At 48.5% G+C, this 23,152-nt stretch overlaps 1 protein-coding gene and 1 pseudogene across 1 annotated transcript; one reads left to right on the top strand and one right to left on the bottom strand.

Annotated features, from left to right (window-relative positions):
- The first annotated feature begins 159 nt into the window (after positions 1-159).
- Positions 160-4,301, top strand: LOC103562395 (microtubule-associated proteins 1A/1B light chain 3B). Its single transcript, XM_070594492.1, has one exon. It carries the CDS (start codon positions 293-295, stop codon positions 806-808), a length of 516 nt encoding a protein of 171 aa, XP_070450593.1. The 5' UTR covers positions 160-292; the 3' UTR covers positions 809-4,301.
- A 4,303-nt stretch (positions 4,302-8,604) lies between these two features.
- LOC103562396 (interferon alpha-inducible protein 27-like protein 2) overlaps positions 8,605-23,152 on the bottom strand; it is a 15,433-nt pseudogene continuing 885 nt past the window's right edge.

The raw sequence follows: 23,152 nt of genomic DNA, 5'->3' as shown, positions 1-23,152 counted from the left end.
CTCTTGCCTACTCCAAGACTTTGATCTTGCAGCTATCCGCTCTCTCTCTTGAATTCCCGAGAATGTAGCACTGAGTTTGGATGTCTTCCTGGAAGGTCTGCCTCTGGATGTTGAGAGCAGCTCAGCCCAGAATGGAGCAAAGTCCCAAACAATGAGGCAGCAAATGAGACAGGTTTTGTTTTTCCAGGAAACTGAAACCACAGACATCTTTCTCCTCTTTTGCCCAGTCAAGGGAAAAATCTAGTTATTGTGGGGGACTGGAATTGGCCACCCCAAGATATGTCTCTTTGGCATGAGGATTATTTTGGGCTGGTTACTTTTAAAAACTGCAGACAGGACAAGGGAAGTCGCTGTCGCCACAGTCGGAGCCGCGGCCGCCGGGAACAGCCGGGACCCCCCGCCTCACCGCCCTCGCCCAGCCTCTCGCGCCAGGCCGTCGGAGAAGACCTTCAAGCAGCACCGCACCTTCGAACAAAGAGTAGAAGATGTCCGACTTATCCGAGAGCAGCATCCTACCAAAATCCCGGTGATAATAGAACGATACAAGGGGGAGAAGCAGCTTCCTGTCCTGCATAAAACCAAGTTCCTTGTGCCTGACCATGTCAACATGAGTGAGCTCATCAAGATAATTAGAAGGCGCTTACAGCTCAACGCTAATCAAACCTTCTTCCTGTTAGTGAATGGACACAGCATGGTGAGCGTGTCCACACCGATTTCTGAAGTGTATGAAAGTGAGAAGGATGAAGATGGATTCCTGTATATGGTATATGCCTGTCAGGAGACATTTGGGATGAAATTGTCAGTGTAAGACTAGAAAAATGCGTCTGTTCTAGAATTTTTTAAACCCTTACCAAGGAAAAACAAAGGGATGTTACCAACTGAGATCGATCCGTTCATCTAATCACAGATCATCAAAACAGTAGTGTTCCTGCCTAGGAGTTTTAGGAAGTTGTTTTTTTGTACTTAAAGCAGAAAAACTGAGCTGCAAATGAGCACATTCAGCTTTGGAAAACTATTATTTAACCTAGGCCGTCTTGTTTTCAAATTTAGAAGTTTAAAAATAAAATACTTTGCATTCTGAGTTGCCAATAAAACAGACCTTCAAGTTATTTTAATGCTCTTTCTCCAATAGGAATTTGCAATTTGAGCATTCAGAGACATGAGTCTCCTCTCCAGGTTCACAGAACCTGCCGACTTTTTATGCAAGGGTTTCTACTCAACTAGAGAAATCTTCCCAAGAGGATCTACAAGCATAAGTTGTCGAGCATAGCTCCCCAAAACGCATTTGCCATAATTGGCAAAAAGCAGGGCAAATGGGGGTGTCTGAGAAAACTCTGCACTGCTGTCTGAGGTTCCTGATTCCTGATAAGTCTCCCCAACGTCGACGCGCTTGCAGTGGGAGTATTTTGATTTGTTCCCTAGATAGTTACACACAGAAAAGCACCACTGCTCACTAGGAACCTTGAATAATTTATCATTTTGATTTAGTTTCTCAAAAAGCCCAGAGAAAAAGAGCGACCTTTCTTCTGTTTTGGATGTTCTTTAAGAGCTCATAGCAGAGCCTGCTTGGGTAAATGAGCAAGCGGCTGGATCAGTTTCCTTCCTGAGGACAGTGCTGGGAGCGATGGGATACTGAAAGGAAAAGCATTACCATTCAGATGCGCTTCCTCCATCCTGTGGCTTAAAGCTGTAGATGATCCATGTTTTATGTTAAGTGTGTGATGAAAATATGTTATTAAAGTTACAGCATTTTTAAGAGTATTTCAGTTATCACTGTTAGGTTGACCCACCATCAGAATTCCCCACCAAGTGAATGTCAATGGTGAAGAAAACACAGCAAGAGGAGACCCGCGCTCTTCCAGATGTCAACGGCAAGAGTTAAACATTTTCCAAGTCCAAGTAGAACACATGACCAGTGCTTCCTCCTGCCTGCATGGGGTTCATATTTCCTGTGTCTGTGGGAGTCTCACAGACCACTTAGACCGTACGTGTAGCAGGTCACGATTTACCCTTGTGTATTTAGATGTGTGGAACATGTATTTGTTAGTGGAAGTTATCTTCGGGAACGGAGGGAAAAGTAATATTACTGCGTCTGGGCCCTCAACCCCCAACCTCCCGTCCGCTGCTCTTCCCGCTGCATGCCGCTGCCCACATGGCTAACTTTGAATATGTATATTTTTACATTATGTAAATCCTTAATCAGCCTGTCTTGTTTAGATTGTATATGCCATTATATCGGACATTCTTGTAACTGCTGTGTGATCAATAAGATTCCTGTAAGAAATTCTGCTTTTTAAAAAACAAAAATACCATGCTGAGAGGGGGAGCTTACATCCCACATTAGTGGGTGATCACTCTATTTATAGGATCTTTAAAACAAGTACATTTTAACAAACTAAGGTGAATAAAGGCACAACTAAAAACTGTCAAAAAAAAAAAAATTCTGAAAAGCAGAATTTACTTACCCTTCGTTAAGAGACATTTACATTGTAAAGGAAATCTCCTTTTGTAAAGGTGTCTCCCTCTCTGTACCAGGAAGGAGGCAGGGATGACCTTATCTCTAGAAACTTATCAATGCAGAAGGCAAGGACTCAATTCTGCGTAATAACCTGACTCTTGTTTACTGTACCTTTCTGGTAATCTCCCATGATTGACTCCCCCACCCCCAACATCCTCCTTTGTCTTTAGCTGAAGGTGATATTTAGGGTGGTGGCTTCAGCCATTTTGGTGAGTTGCTCAGGTTGCCTGAGCCTCTCCCATGTATACATGTTATAAAGCTTTGTTTAATTTTCTTCTGTTATTCTGTGTGATGTGAATTTAATTTGTTCTCTGGCCAGAAGAACCCAGAGCAGGTAGAGAAAATGTCTTCCTCCCCTACACTGCCATCGGAGGATGCATGTACCGGCATGCATCTTAGAGGCCAGTCAAGTAGACTGGGGTTCCGGGACTCTTTGTCTGGCTGTTTCAGCTCTCAGGGGAGTTTGTCATAAGGGGTCCCAGTTGCTTTTCATAGAGGCCTTTGTCGTCTCAACCTTTGTTGCTTGCTGTGCAATGAAGGCCTTTACTTTCTTAGATTATTTTTGGGAGTGAACCTTCTGGATCTCTTTTGGGGATGCCTTTTGTGTCCATGGTTAAGCTTATTGGTTGAGTTGCTGTTGAGATCCTACTCCTCAATGTGGCCAGACGATGGATCATTTAAATTGAGAAAACCTCTAAATTGGGGGGAGGGTGAATTGTGAGAGCTCTCATCATAATTTTTGGTACCTACGGTACCAAATGAAAAGGCCAAATTAAAAAGGAAACACACACACAAAAAATAATAATAATGAGTAGGCTTAAGACACTGACTCAGGGTACAATTGAATTGGTGAAATATAAAAGTGTAAGTGTTGATAAGATTACAAAGTTTGGAAAGCTTGAGCTGATTTTCTTTATATAAAGAGGTTATATCAACTTTGCCTGAGTATGTTTTAAAATGTCTGGCTGGGAATGCTTCCCTATCCAATAGTATAAGACCAAGACCTATTAAGCAAGTCCTGTCCATGGGCCCTGTCCCCACGCTATTCTCTGAATAAAGGAGCACTACTTCCAGACTTGAGAGTCCAAGAAATCTTTCTTTTTGATTCCTTGGCTCACCGAGCCCACTTGCTTCACCAGCTTGTGAGCTGAAGTTCTAGTCTTCCTTGTGCCTTTCTCTTTTTCAAGGATGGATCTAAAATCACTTCTCCATCGGGAACCTTCTCAGTCAGCTGTATGAATCCATGTTTGCTGCCCAGGGCTACTCTGTGGGGCAAATTGTGGCATTCAGCTTGAAGAGAATCAGTATCTTAAGCCTGAGGGTGATGGAGAATGAATTAATCCATTCCTTCCTAATCCTATCTTTAATATATAAATTTTACATGAGCACGGGTTGGCCACTTAAGTCATTAGGACGGTCACCAACCTCCAAGACTCCCGTGGAAGGTTTCTTTTCCTAAGGCTGGATTGGTATCCCTCCCTATGGCTCCTAACCACACTCCGAACCGCGGGAAAGTCCTAGTCTGGACTCTGGTACAAGGAAAGTACCAAACTCTAACCTTTGGTTGAGTATGGCCACCCCTTCTTGGTAGAATGGATCCAGGATGCACCAGAGGATCCACACCAATAACGTTATTGATATAATATTGATAATGTTATTGATATAAATGTTTTGAAATTATATAACAGTCCTAAAATTCTAATCTGTCCTAGTTATCAGGCATAATTCTAATTATTATTTTAAGGTGTTGTATATCACAGAAATAAACAAGTTTCTCTGTCAATTGTCATTTTTGAGTTTTTTGTTATAGTTATTGCTTTACTCTGATGCTTTCTCCTTTTTCTGTAATTTCCTACCCAGTTCAGTTCTATGATCTGAAAGTTTATCAGAAAGCTGCATTCTAGAGTAAGTGTCAGTCTTTCCCATGAATCTCTCTGAAGCAATGAGAGTTCCTGTTATGTGTTGAGCCCCCAGTCTTCTCTGTCAGGAGGCGCCCAGAAGGCTGGCAGCCAGCTTATAACATCCAGAACGGAGAGAGGAAGTTTCTTCTCAAGACCCCTACCAGCCCAAGGAAAGAAACGCTGCCTGCTGACGCCTGGGGAGGGGGCACCCGCTGAAGCCTCAGCCCGATCACAGCAGGTCCCCGGGTTGACGAGAGCCACTCCTGTGGCCGAGCCTGTCATGGGACATCTGTGGAGGCTCAGACTGGAAGGGGAGCGATGTAGCCCCTCGTGTCTCTGGCCCTGTCCCTCCTTTCACCCCGGCCCTGGGACACTCACCCTCTGACACAAGTGCAGCTTCACCACCGGCTTCCCCCTCCCACCCCTCCCAGGAGACCAGAGGACCCACGGGGGACACAGTGGCTGGTCTGAGGTTGTGGACAACAGCAGTGCAGAAAGGGGTCCTGTGGGGAGGGGAGTGTAGCGGGCTCAGGAGGGATGTGGATGGAGGGTTGTGACTTCCATGGCACCTCCTGGGGGAGGGAGGAAGGGGCTTCTGTTTCCTAGGATCCCTGTCCTCGGTCCTCGGAAACCCCACAGCAACTCTGAGACACCCCTGGGGCACCCTAGCTAGCCACAGCGTGATCTAGAGTGCTGGCACCAGAGGATCCATACCAGTAACGTGAAATGTGGGTCTCCTGTGGTCAAGACACGGCCCAGGATCATGACATGGACGCGCACAGCATCCCAGGATGGGCTGAGCTGCCATCCCTCTTGCTAAGTTGGTAAAGAACCCGTGGGAAGTGACCAATGTCCTGATTCCGCTACTACCCGTGATGGGCGCCTTCCCCCAGGTGAGGATGGTTCTTTTCTGGGTTATTTCCAGGAGATCTGGAGCCTTAAACTGGCTCCCTGCCCACCAGCTCCCTCCCAGCTGCCTCCTCGAGCACCTGGCCTGTTTTCAGGGAGATAAAATTATTTTTGTATTGAATCAGACAATTGCAAACTGATGAAGAGATTCAGGGTAGGGGGTGAGTGGGAAGCTGGCGTACTTCAACAGGTTCCAGCATCTTCGGGCCAGGCCCAGCCAGACTCTCGAGTGTCTTGGATAACAGGGATTTCCTAGAGGAAAAGGTAAGTGAGAGGGACAATTTTTCAAAAGTGAAATTGTGCCAGGCTTTCCCTGACAAATTGCAAAGACTTAGGGACTGTCCACTGTTTTGGCAGATTTCCCCCTCGGGCCTTGGCATGAGGCCTTGTCCTGGGTAGCCAGGCTCGGGGTCCGGCCCCAAAGCTGAGCTGTGTTGTCTGCTGGGATTCCGACACACCTGGGCCTGTCTTGGGTCCTGGCAGGTGGGTCACTATGAGACAGACTGTGGGGCCTCCTGTCTGAGCCTCATCCTGAGGGACGAGGATGGACAAGGCCTGAACACAGCCGGATTTCAGGAACCATCTGCTAGAGTGCTGGCTGTGCGAGCTCAGCCCTGTGGGACGCTGAGGGGGCCCTGAGGAGAGGGCAGGAAGCTGCCCTGGGCTGAGACCCCGAGACGAGGAATTGAGTGGGAGGTGACCCCAGGGAGCACCAACAGGGGAGTGGGAGATGAGACAGGGAAGGACAGGTAGCCAAGAAAGGGCCGTTAATGAGTGAGGCTGCACTGTGGGCATCTGAGGCTGGCTCCTGTTGGGAGACAGTGTGGGCCGGGCCTCAGAGTTGGCCCCCTGAGGGGTGTGTATCCCCCGACTAAAATCCATCACAGGCTGAGGGCTATTCTGGGGGCACCAACACCTCGACACTTCCAGCCTGCCTTGTAGGCCTCAGGGGCAGGGCCCGGGAGGGACAGTCACAGGTGCTGGCAGCAGGGGGCCCAGCAGGTACTGGGAGAGTGAGTGCCGGGGATACAGGCAAGGCTCCTGCAGTGTCTGCTGCACCAGCTCAGGAGAGACAGAGGTGGCAGTACTTATACCCAGAAATAGAGACGCCTCCTGTATGGGCCTATAGTGGGAGGTCGGTCTTGTCAGGAGTTGAGCTGGGTCTGGGCTTTTTTGCTGCTCCGGCTGCTGTCACTGCTCCACCAGTGTTCTGCCACACACCCATCTAGGTGAGCAGTGTGGGATAGGCTGCCGAGAGACCAAAGAAAAGGCCGGGAGGCAGCGAACGAGACATGTGTGTTTATTGGGAGTTACTTACATGGATGGTCCAGTGGCAGCTGGCTGGACAGCATCGTGCCCCCGCTACCGCCCCCTGAGAGAAGCCAGCTTAAGTAGGCAGTGGAAGAAAGGCTGTGTGCTTACCAAGGGGGACTGTCCGTATGCGACCTGCATTCCAAGGACCAGTACCCCCACCACCCCCAGCCGAGGGCCTCCATGTTCCCTCAGACCATGAGGGTCTTGGGGCTAACTCTCCCACGGGAAAGCAGCTGGGTTGGCCAAGCCCAGGACTGTTATCATCATGAGTGCTGGCATGTAGACCAGACAAGGAGCCTCAAGGACACATGACCTTTAAAGGGGCACACCAGCTAATGCCCCTACAACCAGCTTCTCATCAGCATTTCCTTGAGCTTCTCATGGACACTGCTCTTTCTCAGCATCTGCTCACCCAGGCTTCAGATGTCCATTTGGTGTGTGCATCTTGGAGAGAGTCCCTCTGCATCCCTGCTCCACCCACAGTGTAGACATTTGTTGCTTGTTACTTGCTGGCCTGGCGGCGGGGGCAATGGGGTTCTCTGTGGTCCCTTCTAGCCTCAGTCTGAGCAGGCCCTGGGGGCCTGGGCCTGGGGGTGGGGTTTTCTTAAAGTTGCCCCACTCCAGTGGTGGGCAGGTTCTAATTGTCTGGGCCCAGGAAGGTTGAGAACCCCAACCTGAGTGGCAGAGGTTTTTTCTCTTTTTTTGTCCCATCAAGAGAGATTTTTTCCTGTGTTCTGGTGTCTATGGATTTTCCTGCACTTCCCCCAGCCCCATAAGGGGAGAACGAAGGTGGCAAGCTGCCACTCCCCTCCTCCAGTCCTGCTCAATGAGGGAGGTTTTCTCTGGGTTTCTGCCTGCCTCCAATCTTTCTTGGGAGCATCCAGCAGGTCCTTGCAGAAGAAGCTGCAGGTTGGCTTGAAGCATCCTTGCATCTGTAGCTCCCCAGGGTTCTATGCTCCTTCACGCTGGCCCATACTCACCCTTGAGCTCTCAGTTAAGACTTGTAGCTGACTTCTCGCCTGCATGTGCTGCGGCCCCACCTTCCTCCATGCTCTGCCCCAGGTGGCTCAGTGCTGTCCTTGGAGGCACCTGGCTCTCCTGAGAGTTCGGGCCATCTGGCAACCCTGCACTTCAGCTCAAGAGAAGTTATGATTTTGTAGGTTGTCTGGCTTTTTCTTGGTGTCAGGTAGGAGTGATGCTCTCTCCACTTTCGACATCCTCAGCAGGCTTCCTTCTCGATGTGTTGACGAGTGGGCTACAAAATGCAGCATGTGCTCCCTGGAGGCCCCCTCAAGACTATCTACTGAAGTGTAAGCAGAAATCGTAGAACTTCTATTTCTTTCTGTTTTGTATCTCATCCTTAAAAAAAAAACTCCAGAGAATAAGACCTCTCTGGCAGGAAGTGAGCCCTCCCTGGAAGTGAATGGACTGAGGGGACAGCCAGAGTGCTTGTCACCAGACATGGCATAGTGATGGTCCCTGACTTGGTCTCCTCCCCGTGAAGGGCCCAGAGCCCCATTGAACACCGGGCATACTGTCCTGGCCGGGTGTTTCCTTGTTGGCCTCCCCACAGGACTTTGAGGCAGGCAGGCAAAGGCCGGTGTCTTGTTCATCTCTGCATGTCAAGTGCCCATTCACAAGGGAGGGCAGAGGGCTCTGTGCCCAGTGGCTTAATACGCATCTGGTACCCACACCCCAGCCTCCCAACAGGAACCACTCTCAACTCCATTGTTGAATGAGGGGTAAACTGACGCCCCTGGAAGGCCCGAGAATGGCCCTGGCTTATATAACCCATCCCTTGTAAGCCTCGACCAACCAAAGCCTCCTGCCAACTGATCTGTGCTTGGTCAGCCTGCCTCCTCCCTCTGCCCCCCTACAAGGCAGGCTGAGGGAATGGGGAGAACCAGAAACCTCCCATTCACATCCCCCCAACCAGGGCTGCAAGGAGCAAAGACAGGGAGGTGCATCTGCCACGATCTTTATTTCTCAGGCTTCTCTAATCTGAGTGGGGCTTTTGGTTCTTGGGGTCCGACTTGGGCACATTTTCTTCTGGCTGGTCCTCGTCTGCCTGGCTCCCCTGGTGAAACGGGACTTTTATGAACTTTGCAGCAAGGCCCCCAGTAGCTGACCCAGCGGAGGCCAGGACGATGTTGGATGACATGGAGAGTCCAGCCGCCCCTGAGGAAGAGACAGAGGGTGGGCACAGGGAGCGTTCAGTGGTCAGCAGCCTGGGCCCCTCAGGAGGCCCAGAGATCCTACCTGGATCCTTCCTCTAGGTCCTGACACCCCCAGGGCTCTGCTTTGGGCAAAGGATGCTGGGGGCTGAGAAAGAGAAGAGAGAGATGAATTCACAGGAAGTGAGAGACAGAGGAGAGTCAGCCACAGACCCCAAGAGCTACAGGGTCCCTCACTTTACACAGGAAGCTAGGAGGCTCAGAGAGGGGAGGGGTCATGCCTAGGCCACCCAGCTGTCAGATTTGGGTAGGGCTGGATCCACAGCTCTGGGCTCCTTCCCTTCTTCTCCCTTCAGAACCCCTCATGCCTCCACTCCCACCCCAAACCTCACTCAGAAGGAGCCAGAAAGAAGACAGTTAGGGAGAAACCGAGGACCAGGGATGCTGAGGACCCTGGAACTGGAGGGAGGGGCCAGGCCCTCCCTCAGGTTTAGCCTCTAGGCTGAATCCTCTCCTGGCTCTGGCCTCCTCTCCCTCCTCCTCCTGCCGGGGACACTCACCCACGGACTGCAGAGTGGCCACCAGGCTGCCGGCTGCAACGCCACCCCCGTTGGCGATGGCGGCCACGGACATCATCTTGGCTGCTATGGAGGAGGCGGCGATTCCTGCCCCCGTGAAGCCCACGGCACCTAGCACCACGGGCACAGCTGCCACGGCCACAACTGCAGGGAAGAGGAGCTTTGGGGTCGGCTCCATGAGAGGGACTCCCCAGATCTCCCTGACATCTTCCTGGGGGATGAAGTGGGGAGTCTGCTTTGCTCTTGTGAGAGTCATGGGGCAGGAATGGGGGCCTGAGGCAACGGAAGGCTGTAGATGTGGACACAAGCGAGGGGATGGGCTCACAGGAGAACCTGGATCCCAGTTCTGTTTGTGCCTCTTTTTTGCTGTGAGCCTGGGCCTCCTTTGCTCACCCACTCCCCTTGTGTAAAGTAAATTAGATTGAAACATGCAGTGGTCTTCAAACTTCTCCTTTTGGCTAGGAAATTACTAGGTCAACAGAAGATACATCAGAGCTGCTCTTCTGAAGAGGTGATGGGGTGGGGGCTTCTGCCCTCTGCCCCTGAGGGCCCTGTAGCAGTGTGTGGGGGTCTCCCCAGGGCTCCCTTATATCTACAGAGCAGTTTAGTCATAGAACTTTCCCCAATGATGGAAATGTTCTGTATCTGCACCATCCAATATGGTAGCCACATGTGCTATTGAGCACTTGAGATGTGGCTAGTGTGACATAAACATTTTTATTTTCTTTAATTCTGGCCACCATATTGGAGGACGCTGGCCTAGGGCACAGGTGGAACCCTCTGGGTTCGCTGCACGAGGTGCCTGGGTTTGTAATAAGTTCTGAGGAACCAGACACAGCTCAGCTTACACATTCCCTACAGAGCTCTGGATGACCTCACTGGCCCTGCTTTCTAGGGGAGGAATCGTGGGCTCAGACAGATCACTGGCTCGCCCAGGATCGCATGGTTTGCACTTGGGAGAAGCTGAGGGTGGATCTGAGATGCTGTTTATGGCTTTGCTTTGGTTCCTGTGTTCCAAGGTTCTCGTCACCCTGAGTATCCCACTGCTATCCGCTCCCCACTCCACCCCTCCCCACCCACATCTTGGGGCTTGAGGGAATTCTTGGCTTGGTCAAGCCCAGTTGCTCCCAGAGACCCAGGGCCAGAGGCAGATGGGGGCCTCAGCTCCTTCCTAAAGAGACTCACCTCCTCCGATCACAGCTCCAGCAGCAACCTTGGCTGGAGACAAAAGGAACATCTGTGAGTGCCTCGCACTGGCCTCTCCTGCATTCCTGGATGCTGCCTATGGTGGGGGAGGGCTCTATGGACTTGGAACCACAGGAGAGAATGGCCTCTGCCTGGCCTCTTTCTGCTTTTCCAGGGAAGTCTGAGTTACTGAGAATGCAGAGGTGGATGGAGGATGTCCCGGCTCTGTGATGCTCCAGATGGGGAAAGGCCCCTGCCTTCACAAAGCTCCATGCTGCTCTTAATGCAAATACACTCGGTATCTTTTTCTCAAAAATACAAAAACAGCATCATGGTGGAGTGAGCCTTCCCAGTAATCTCTCCCCTCCACCATACAATGAAAAAGACATTCATAGTCCAACAGAGGACATCCAAACACAACACAAAAGAGGTCTGAGAGACCCACGCAGCCATACAATGGAGGTCAGAGAGGCTGGAGCCCCGCCTTGGAGGAGGTGGAATGGGGTAGGAGAAAACTTCGCTCCCTCCCCATAAGACTGCAATCTGGGACCACACAGCCTCTGAGAGGGAAGGAAAGGGGGAGGGGAAGACTGTTTGTGGGAAGATCAAAGATCCCCAAGGTCCCTCACAGCCTAGGGGAAAGCCCCTACCGAGGTGAAAGCTAACATGGGGGTGACCTCAACAAGCCAACACCCCAGGAGAGCAGACAGGGAGGGCAGAGCGAGCAAACCCTGAGAGCACACAGAAGAAAGTGCCCCCCCCCTCCACCCACCCAGCGCTGGCTCCAGTGCCTGGGAGTTCAGTGGAAGCAGAGAGCTCAGAATACATGGCTCTTGACCCCCTAGCCAGTGGCAATAGGTGGTAACTGAGACCAAATAATACCACGATGTGCAAAAATAGAGCCACACCCTTTAGCAGTATCAAAAATTATATTAAATCTCCAGACCAGAGAGAAAATGAGAAGTACCCAGAAATCAGTCCTGAGGACACAGAAATATATAATCTAAATGACAGAGAATTCAAAATAGCTATCATCAAAAAACTCAATGACTTAAAAGAGAATGTAGAGAAACAATTCAACAAGTTCAGGAGCTACTTCACAAAAGAGATTGAAACTATAAAGAAGAATCAATCAGACATATTGGAGGTGAAAGACACAACAGAAGACAGAAAACAAAATATGGATTCCCTGAACGGTCTAGCAGACATCACAGAGGAGCCAATCAGCATAACCAAGGATAGAATGTTGAAATGCTCTAGATAAAGGAGGAGAGAGAACTAAGACTAAAAAGAAAGAAAGCCTCCGAGAAATATCCTACTCAATTAGGAAGTGCAACATAAGAATTATAGGTATTTCAGAGGGAGAAGAGAAGGAGAATGGAGCAGAAAGCTTGTTCAAAGAAATAATAGCAGAGAACGTCCCAAACCTGGGAAAGGAGATGGAAATCCTTTTGGAAGAGGATGCAAGATCTCCTAAATATGTCAATGTAAAAAGACCTACTGCAAGGCATATAGTAGTGAAATTGGCAAAACTGAATGACAAAGAAAAAATACTAAAGGCAGCAAGGCAGAAGAAAATAACCTACAAAGGAACCCCTATCAGGCTTTCAGCGGATTTCTCTGCAGAAACCTTAGAGGCTACAAGAGATTGAAATGACATATTCAAATCTTTGAAGGACAAAAACTTTCATCCAAGAATACTCTGTTCAGTGAAAATATCCTTCAGATATGATGGAGAAATAAAACCTTTCCCAGATAAACAAAAGCTAAGTAAGTTCATAGCCACAAGACCCACCCCCATGAGAAATCCTCAAGATGGCCCTCATACCTGGAAAAAAAATGAGAACGAATGATTTCCTGAAGGCCAGGTTCTGTTCCATTGATCTGTGTGCCTGTTTTGTACCAGTACCATGCTGTTTTGATCACTATGGCTTTGTAGTACATTTTGAAGTCAGGGGTTGTGATACCTCCAGCTTTGTTCTTTTTTCTCAGGATTGCCTTAGCAATTCGGGGTCTTAGGTTGCCCCATATGAATTTTAGGATTCTTTGTTCTATTTCTGTGAAGAATGTCATTGGGATTCTGATTGGGATTGCATTGAATCTGTAGATTGCTTTGGGTAGTATGGACATTTTAACTGTGTTTATTCTTCCAGTCCCTGAGCACGGAATCTCTTTCCATCTCTTCGTGTCATTATCAATTTCTTTCAGTGATGTCTCACAGTTTTCATTGTATAAGTCCTTCACCTCCTTGGTTAAATTTATTCCTAGGTACTTTATTCTTTTAGTTGTGATTGTAAATGGAATTGTATTCTTGAGTTCTCTTTCTGTAAGTTTGTTATTAGAGTATAGAAAAGCAACTGATTTTTGTCAGTTTATTTTGTACCCTGCAACTTTACTTGAAGACATTACGCTAAATGAAATAAGCCAGTCATAAAAAGATAAATACTGCATGATTCCCCTTATATGGAGTTCCTAGAGTAGTCAAATCATAGAAACAGGAAGTTGAATGGTTGCCAGGAGCTGGGAGGAGGAAGGAATGAGGAGTCAATGTGTAACATGAACAGAGTCTTTCAGTTTTGTGAAATGAAAAGAGTTCTGGAGATGGGTTGCATGACAATGCAAATATACTTAACGCTATTGAACTGTACACTTAAAAATGATTAAATTGGTAAATTTTATGTGACATGTATCTTGCATGATTAAAAAAAACAGAGTGCACTTTTTGCTGCCCTGCCCCTGGCGGGCCACACCTTAGGAGTGAGACTGCTCTGCAAGGGTGTCTCCTGGAAGAAGGACATTAATGACCAGGCCATAAGGCATCAAGGGAGGAGGATAACTGGGGAAATGAAACTTACTCATGCCCTGTGTGCCATGCGGCTAACAGGTCAGCGCACTAGCAGTGGCCTTTGGGAAATATCTGAGCCTGAGCTTATGCCTGCTGGCTGACCAGGGTCCTGAGCAGCAGACGCTTGTGAAGAACGTAAGGCCAGTATGAAGGGTCTCTCTGCCACCTCACTGTACATGACCTGGCTCTGGGAGACCCCTGAGAGTGACCTAATCCCACCTCTGCACTTAGAAACAAATCAATAAGGCCCAGAGAGGGCATGTGACTGGCTCTGGGTCACTCAGCAAGTCAGCAGCAGAGCCAAGACCTGAAGCACAGTTCCTCTGATTCTGGAGCATCATTTACTTCATCTCCCATGTACACTGTGTCCTTTTTCTGACAGTGTGGGTGTAGTAGAGATTCCATCAGGGATGTGTGCCTTAATACTGACAACTTAGAAGGTTGAGCTGAGCAGTAGGGGTGGGGTAAGGTCTGGTGGATTGGTGCCCAGGGCCCAGTTACCTGCAGTGGAGAATTTCCTGCCTTTATCCTTGGGTGGGTCTGTAGGGTCAGAGTCAGAGTCTGAGTCAGATCCATCCGGCCCCTGCGGTGGCCCCCCAGGAGAACCCGCTGAGGCCTCAACCACGTTGGATGACTGGGAAGGTTTCTCCTCCTCTGGAAAAGGAGAGGTGGAGTCCACAATGGGGTGGGCAGCTGTGGGACTCGAGGCCCCAGGCCCCTGAGGAGAGCATGAGGCCCAGAGGCCCCACACGACGCTCCCCCCCTGCCATTTCCTGAAGCTCCCAAGAATTTTGATGCGGGGAGGGGACCTCAGCGGCAGCTGCACTGAGAGGTGACGGGAACGCTTGGAGGTGAACCCAAGGAGAAGACAGAGAAAGGGAGACCTGGCCACCAACCGAGAGCTCGCAGGTCCCTCACTTCACAGAGGGGGAGGCTGAGGCCCAGGAGGGAAGAGACTTGCTCAGACACCGTGTACCTCAGGGGCAGCTCCAGGCCAGAACCCAGAGCCTGTCTGCCCCAGGCCACACATTCCAAGCCCTGGGCCCCCTCACCCTCCAGGGCGTCCCCAAGGGCACTCACCATCCGACTGAAACTCCTGCAGAAGGGGGTCAGCAGCAACTCCTTCCCTGTTCTCTATGGCTTTAGCTGACATCTCGGTGGCAGTGTGGGGACACCACGTGCAGAGCCTGCGGCCACCACTGTCTTTCCCAGAAACAGAGTATGAAAACCGAAAGTGCCCTGCCTGGTTTGTGATGGACTGGGGTGGGGACAGAGCACCTCTCTGTTGCCCTGAGCCCTGCCCTCCATCCTACGGCAGTCTGTGGGCCACTTCGAGCATGCCCCCCAAATCTGCACTGACCGTGGCTTTTAAAGTTAGTGACTTTGCTTGGCTCCCTGATCTTCAGGGTTCTGTTCAACTCTAATGTCCCATCTCTGTCCCCTGCCCTCGCCCCCCACCCAGCCTCAGTCTTAGGGCTTGAGAGTGACCTGGGTTGGGACACACTGGTTTCTTTCAAAGACTCAGAGGAAAGGCTGGCCCAAGCCCCCTCCTGGCACATACTCACCTCGGCCCACAACAGCTTGGATGGAGGCAAAGAGGGGTGCCTGCCCCCACCCCTTCCCCACTTCCCAGGCCCCACCTACCTTGGGAGGTAACTGCCTGAGGATGCACGGCAGTGTCTGAAGTCCTGTGTGGAGTAAGGCTGCTAAGGACTCCAGCCAGCTAAACAGTTCCAGCCTGGGTGAAGTTCAACCCCACAAGCCTCTCATCCGGGGCTTGGTGCCAGTTAGACCTCACCTTTGCCCTGTTGACACAAGGACGGGATGAGTGTGGGCTGGTCTTTTTCAGGATAGCCCAATTCCAACATGTTCCAGAGTCAGGAGCATTACTTTCCCTCTCAAAATCCCCTTCTTGGATATGTAAGAAACCCATAGTCCTCCTTTTCATTACACTTGGACTGCATATCTTATGAACTTCATTTTTCATGAGATTACCCCTCCTGGCCCCCCCAAGATGTACAAATTTACAATACAAAATATTTAAAATTCTCCAACAAAAGGCATAGAGCCCTAATCCCGTATCTATAATAACCAGGGAGGACACATGGGTTGCTGGTTAACAGCATGATCTCTGACCAGTGGCCTGGGTTGGAATCCTTACTAGTTGTGACCTTGGGCAACTTCATTAACGTTGATGCGCCTTAGCTTGATGACACACAGGCACTCAGAAAATACACCTATTGTGACATTTACTTGGTTCTGTCCCACACCCATAGTGGAATAAGTCTCATGAAAGTATAGATTTGTCTGTGTTTTTCTCTTGGGTCAGTATTCAGGAGCTCAGTAAATATGTTTTTGGGGTTTTTTTTTGGTGAGGAAGAGTGGCCCTGAGCTAACATCTGTTGCTAATCTTCCTCTTTTTTTACCCCCAAAGCCCCAGTATATAGCTGTATATCCTAGTTGTAGGTCATTCTAGTCCTTCTATATGGGATGCCACCACAGCACGGCTTGATGAGTGCTGTGCAGGTCTGCACCCAGGATGCCGACTGGTGAACCCCAGCCGCCGAAACAGAGTGCACAAACTTAACCACTGGGCCACGGGGCTGGCCCCAGTAAATACGTTTTGAATGAAAGAAAGAATAAGGAGAAGAAAGAGGAAAGTAAGAATCGCAGTGTGAAGCTGGGGAAGAAGGGAAGGGCAGGAAATGAACAAAGTGGCAGAATTAGGGGCAAGAGAGGCCAATGCTTGGGATATCCTTGAACGTTGAAGGCAATGAGGCTTTGCCTCTGGTGCCAGATGAGATGAGGCAGCCAGACCAGGGCCCTGCCCGCCCCGCAGCCCCCAGCCTCATTTAGCTTTGGAACAACAACCCAAACAGTTCAGCCACAACTGCTCCAGTTTGTCTAGGATCCTGCCTGAGCACCATCCCTGGGACAAGTCGGGGAGAGGTTTCCAGAGCTAGATTGTCGGACCTCCTCTTCTCTATCAGTTGGTATCGACTCTCCCTCCTGGAAGAGTGCAAGGCATTGTCGATGCAAATAATCCATAAGCAACCTATAAATCAAAATTAGGATGAGTTTATTATGAGCTGGAGTGAGGATTATAACCCAGGAAGGCCTTAGAAGGTGTTCCAGAGAAGCATGGGTTTCAGTAGTCTTACATCTTTTTAGAACAAAGAAGATACATTAAACACACCCAGGACACATTTTCAAAGAGGTATTCAGTTGCAAATTAGCAGGTCAACATGACCATGATGCCAGGAAAGGGACTAACCCAGGCGTTACCAACAGGGTGTAGGAGGGAGGGCAAGGATGCCTTCTTTATCTGGAGAGAGATTCCTTACTTTAATGGATAAGCAGATGTACAATGTATGTTTGACAGGCCGTAAGTCAGGCTTTCTAATTCAAGCCAAGTCAGCTTTGAACTTGAATAGTTACCCCATATACCTCAATATGTGAAAATCTCTTGTCAGCATCAAAAGCATCCTCCATCCAGAGAAACAGAGAAATTCTGTCACTAGAAGAGAAATTTCCTGTCACTAGAAGACAGCTGGAAAGACAGTCTGTGAGACAGAAAAGAACGGTACCATCAGACGACGTGTGATTAAAAGCACCATGAACAAGGTGAGGACAAGTGACCTATTAAGGGGAAAAAAACCCCCAAATATTTGACCATTGGTATCCCAAATGTAAAGAGAGTTCTTATGAATCAATTTTTGAAAAGAATTGTCTTTAAAAAGGAACTCCTGGGGCCGGCCCCGTGGCTGAGTGATCAAGTTCGTGTGCTCTGCTTCAGCAGGCCAGGGTTTCGCTGGTTCGAATCGTGGGCGTTGACATGGCACCGCTCGCCAGGCCATGCTATAGGATAGGCCATAGCCATCCTACAGGTAAGGGAAATAAGGTGAGTTTACTTGAGCCAGAGTGAGGATTATAACCCGGAAAGGCATTGGAAAGCATTCCAGAGAAGCATGGTTTTCAGTACAGTCTTATATCTTTCTAGAACAAAGAACATACATTAAACACACCCAGGATACATTTTCATCAAAATTTCACGGAGGTATTCAGTTACAAATTAGCAGGTCAACATGAAACCGGTAGAGAGTTAGCGACTGACGATTAAGTAGCTAGGAACGAAAGTTTTTTTTTTTTCCTTTTTGCAATGACTGATTATAGCTTTTAGCTGTTTAACCCACCCATTGTTAACTATGCTGTTTAGGCAATATGCTTTCTGACTCCTACTAGGCTCTGTAGGGGAGGAAGACATTTCTTCTACTCGCTCTGGGTCCTTCTGGCCAGAAAATGAATTAAATTCACAGCAGACAGAATAACAGGAGAAAATTAAACAAAGCTTTATAACATGTATACATGGGAGAGGCTCAGGCAAACTGAGCAACTTGCCAAAATGGCTGAAGCCACCACCCTAAATATCATCTTCAGCTAAAGGCAAAGGAGGATGTTAGGGGTGGGGGGGTCAGTTATGGGAGATTACCAGAAAAGTACAGTAAACAAGAGACAGATTATTATGCAGATTTAAGTCCTTGCCTTCTGCATTGATAAGAGTTTCCAGAGATAAGGTCATCCCCCTTCTTCCTGGTACAGAGAGAGAGACACCTTTACAGATGGTGGTTTCCTTTACAATGTAAACATCTCTTAACAAAGGGTAAGTAAATTCTACTTTTCAGAGTTTGTTTCCTGTCTGGAGGTTTTAAAAGTAACTGGCTCAGGGGCCAGTCTGGTGGCACAGCGGTTAAGTTCACACGTTCCACTTCTTGGCAGCCCGGGGTTTGCTGGTTTGGATCCCAGTTGTGGACATGGCTCTGCTTATCAAGCCATGCTGTGGCAGCCGTCCCACATATAAAGTAAGGAAGATGTGCATGGATGTTAGCTCAGGGCCAGCCTTCCTCAGCAAAAAGAGGAGGATTGGCAGCAGATGTTAGCTCAGGGCTAATCTTCCTCAAAAATAAATAAATAAATAAATAAATAAATAAAATAAAAGTAACTGGCCTCAAATAATCCTCATGCCAAAGAGACATATCTTGGGGTAGTTAATTCCAGTCCCTCACAGCTCCTATAAATAACAATTCCCTGGAGCCTGGGTCCCCATGGTAATGGGTGTGTGAGCTGTTTTTCAGGAATTAAAACTCCCTGTCCACTTCAGGCCAGCTGAGACCACCAACTCATCAACTGGGCCCACAGAGACATCTGATAGGTGACCTTTAGACCTCAAGAGGCTAAAAACTCGACCCTCAGATCATACAAACGTCGCCATTTTGCGAACGTGGGTCCTATGAAGAGGCATGAAGTCTGACTACACTTGCACAGATCACCAATTACCTCACCTCCAATCACCTCTCTCCACATTTCCAACCGCCTTGCCCCATCCCATAAATATCCCTGAGTCCTTGTTTTCGGGGAAGCAAATTTGAGACTGATTGCTCTCGCTTCCTCGTGTGGCTGCCTTGTAAGTAAACTCTCTCTGCTGCCATCTCGCTGTCTTGGTGTTTGCCTTTCTGGGTGGTGGGCAAAAATAAACCTGGTTCAGTAACAAACATGACCATGACATCAGGAAAGGGACTAATCCAGGCGTTACCAATCGGCTGTCACTGATTGGAGGGGAAGTATGCATTCTTAGGAGAATGCACTCTTTAATGGATACGCAGATGTACAATGTACGTTTGATAGGTCATAAGTCAGGCTTTTTAGTTCAAGCCAAATCAGTTTTGAATGAATAATTACCTCACATACCTCAATACGTGAAAATCTCTTGTCATTAGTAAAACAATGTTTTAAAGAAGATATTGTGTGTGTGTGCGTGTGTGTGAGATGCATCTATCAGTTAGGACTTGGCCCCAGGTAACAGAAATCACTCCAGCTACTTAAGCAGAATGGATTTTAACATGGAATTATGTGCGTACAAAACTGTTCCAGAATTGAAGGAGGAAGTTCTAGGCTGAGGTTCCAGGAATGACACTGTGGGGGATTGGAATTGGCCACCCCAAGATATGTCTCTTTGGATTATTTTGGGCCGGTTACTTTTAAAAACTGCAGACATGAGAGAAACTCTGAAAAGTAGAAGTTACCCTTTGTAAGAGACATTTACATTTGTAAGGGAAATCTCCATCTGTAAAGGTGTCTCTCTCTCTGTACCAGGAAGAAGGAGGGATGACTAATCTCTAGAAACTCTTATCAGTGCAGAAGGCAAGGACTTAAGTCTGCATAGTAACCTTACTCTTGTTTACTCTACTTTTCTGGTAATCTCCCATAATTGACTCTCCCCACCCCCAACATCCTCCTTTGTCTGCAGCTGAAGATGGTATTTAAGATGAGAGCCTCTGCCATTTTGGTGAGTTCCTCAGTTTTCCTGGGTCTCTCTCATGTATACATGTTCTAAAGCTTTGTTTGATTTTCTCCTGTGATTCTGTCTCAATGTCCATTTAATTTGTAGCCCAGCCAGAAGGACCTACAGTGAGTAGAGGAAATGTCTTCCTCCTCCAACAGCACCCTCCTCAGAATAACACTGAAGAACTGGGCCGCCAACAAGGCAGTGACCGCTGCTATGATCAAGAAACTAGGGTATCAGGAAGCCACTGTCCCACCTGTTGGCTCTGAGACCAAAGTGCCTCGGATGTCGCCTATGCTGGTAAAATGATGCATCTTGATAAGGTAAGAAGTGGATCCTGGGATGGTTTACTGCTGCAGCCGAAAACCAAATCCCCACTACTGTTCTTGGCAGCAAAAGCAGAAGCACAGCCCTGTCCCCCGTCGGTGGTTCTGGGACAGGGCAGTCTCTTGGCAATGACATGCAGGACATTCGCAGACCTGGTGCTATGAGGGAGTCTGGAGGATGCAGTCATTAGCTTTCTATCATGGAGGGTTCACGGCAGAGGATGAAACAGAGCTGAGGGAGTACATCACCAGTATCTGCTCCAGGAAGTGAATAACCAAAAACACCCATTGTCTGCATGGGACGAGGAAGGTGACTCCTCACACCCTACTGGAGGGGGTATGTTCTGACATGTACTTTCTGGTCAGTGACACGGAAACATGTAGTAAAGGATTTCATTCCATTTGACTCAGAAATTTTGCTTCTTGGAATTCATTGTAAGGAATCAGACATGCAGACGAAAATATCAGCACACGAATGATTATCAAAGTGTTACTAACAACAGCAAGTTTGAAACAACAGGAAACAGAGCACACAAAATTTTATACCTCCCATTAATACCATCCTATGTAGCCACTGATGACAGAGGCGAAAGCAGGTCTACCATGAAGGAATGAAGGCTGGCTCCCCGCGGCTCCTTCCAAGACCCTGGGAGTGATGCTGGCCATGTACTTACATTGCTATTATCATTATTATTTGCAAAACAAGGATATTTTAAGAGTAACGGTTAGGACTACTGTCCCTTTCCAATCTGACTTCCGTCTGTCATACTTTCCCTGGTTTTGGATGGCATTGTAGGGCTACTGACATTGTATTGTAATCCTCTATTTTTTTCTTAAAGAGTTCTCCCTCCCCAATTAGGTATGCTTCAGGGCCCTAAAACCTAGATCTGACCCTGGTTATAGACTTATATTTATTGACATGGGGCATTGGTCATTAGGTATTGTCAGGCAAAAGAGGCAACTTACCAAAAAGTGGTAAAGGAAGACCTCATTTTGTGTTTATATGTACATATGTTTTTTGTTTTGTTTTCTTTCTTTTTTTTTTTTTTTTTTAGGAAGATTAGCCCTGAGCTAACTACTGCCAGTCCTCCTCTTTTTTGCTGAGGAAGCCTGGCCCTGAGCTAACATCCGTGCCCATCTTCCTCTACTTTCTATGTGGGACGCCTACCATAGCACGGCATGCCAAGCGGTGCCATGTCCATCCGCACCTGGGATCCAAACCGGCAAACCCCGGGCCACCGAGAAGCAGAACGTGCAAACCTAACCGCTGCGCCACCGGGCCGGTCCCCTGTTTTTTGTTTTCTAATGCATGGTATTTGGAGATTCTTAAGAAGTCTAGGCAAGGTGCTAGATGAATTATGATGCCTCGGGTATAGGTTACTTTTACCATCTGAGTCAGAAAACAGAGTTTTCTGGTACCACTGCTACTCACACCAATTCTGACACCAGATGTGTGGGTTTTCCCACACCAAGCATTCTCCACTTCTCTGTGCTTTTGGTGCCTTGAGGGTCAACTGGGTGGAGCTGTGAGAGATAAAGGGCAAAAAGCTATTTTAACTTAGCTGGTGCTGTTTGCAGATCTCTCTTGCCTGTCGGACAAAGCTGGCTCTCTCCTGTCACAGAAGACGTCCAAACCAAAGCTACCCTTTTCTCTCCTAGGGTGTTGTGATGGTTAATTTTATGCATTAACTTGGCTGGGCCACTGTGCCCAGATATTTGCTCAAACGTTATTTTAGATGTTTCTGTGAAGGTGTTTTTTTGGGGAGGAGATTAACATTTAAATTTGTGGACTTTTGAGTAAAGCAGATTACACTCCACAGTGCGTGTGGGCCCCATTCAACTAGCTGAAAGCCTGAATACAACAAAGACGGACCTCCTTTGGGCAAGAAGGGGTTCTGCCAGCTGACTGCCTCGGGACTATTCCGAGTCTCCAGCCTGCTGGCCTACCTCATCTGATTTTGGATTCGCCAAGCTTCCACGATCACTGTGAGCCAGCTCCTCAAAATAAATCTCTCACTCTATGTATACATATCCTGTTGGTTCTATTTCTCTGGACAACCCTAACTAATACGGATGCTTTTGTTAGTTTTTCAGAGGTCTCCAGAGAATCTTCACCATGCACCATTTTGACCCCTCAAGATGGTCCCCAAGTCTTACGTCAGGGATCCAACTTCTAGTCTCCCTCTGGTGAGGTCCCTTTTCTCACCAAACAGCCCTGGTAGGAGAGGTTCTGTCAAGACAACCCCCCAACCCTCCAAGGCGTGTAACTAGCCCACAGAGATATCGACTCTGATATCAGTTTCCCCACATTAAACCCAGCATATATGGGTTTAAAACTAAAACACTCATTCCCTGCTTACTCTCTGGCTTCCTGGCTCCAGAATCCACTATCCTCCATGGAGACAGACACTGTCAAGGACAAGCACCTGGACTATCTCCTCCCACAAAGAGATATGGGCTGGTGGGAAAGCTGCTGACCAGCAAGGTCATGAGCTCCCTCCTCTCTGCAAGTGTCTCAAGGCCAAAGACAGGCTGGTGGGAAAGCTCCGACCAGCAAGGCCATATGCTCCCCCTCCCCTACCTAAAACCCCAAATAAAAACCCTTCCTTTTAGCTTTTCGGGGAGTTTGGGATTTCAGCGTTAGCTGCCCTCTCTCCTTGCTCAGCGCTGTGCAAAAATAAAATTCCTACTTTCTTCCACCACACCCGGTGTCAGAGATTGGCTTGCTGTGCGACAGGTGAGTGAACTCACTTCAGGTTCGGCAACAACAGGGGACAGGAACCTTTGTCCTGCCATGGAGGGACATGCAGCCTTCCTCCTCACTCTGCCATCAGAGACAGCTCCAGTCTCTCATAATCAGATTTTTTTTTTTTGAGGAAGATTAGCCCTGAGCTAACCTCTGCCGCCAATCCTCCTCTTTTTGCTGAGGAAGACTGGCCCTGAACTAACATCCATGCCCATCTTCCTCAACTTTATACTGGGACACCTGCCACAGCATGGAAGCCTGTGCCATGTCTGCACCTGGGATGTGAACTGTCAAACCCCAGCCTCTGAGAAGCGGA

This window comes from Equus przewalskii, chromosome 25 (genome assembly GCF_037783145.1).
Source record: "Equus przewalskii isolate Varuska chromosome 25, EquPr2, whole genome shotgun sequence".
NCBI lineage: Eukaryota > Metazoa > Chordata > Mammalia > Perissodactyla > Equidae > Equus > Equus przewalskii.
This window is presented reverse-complemented; position numbering and strand designations above follow the sequence as displayed.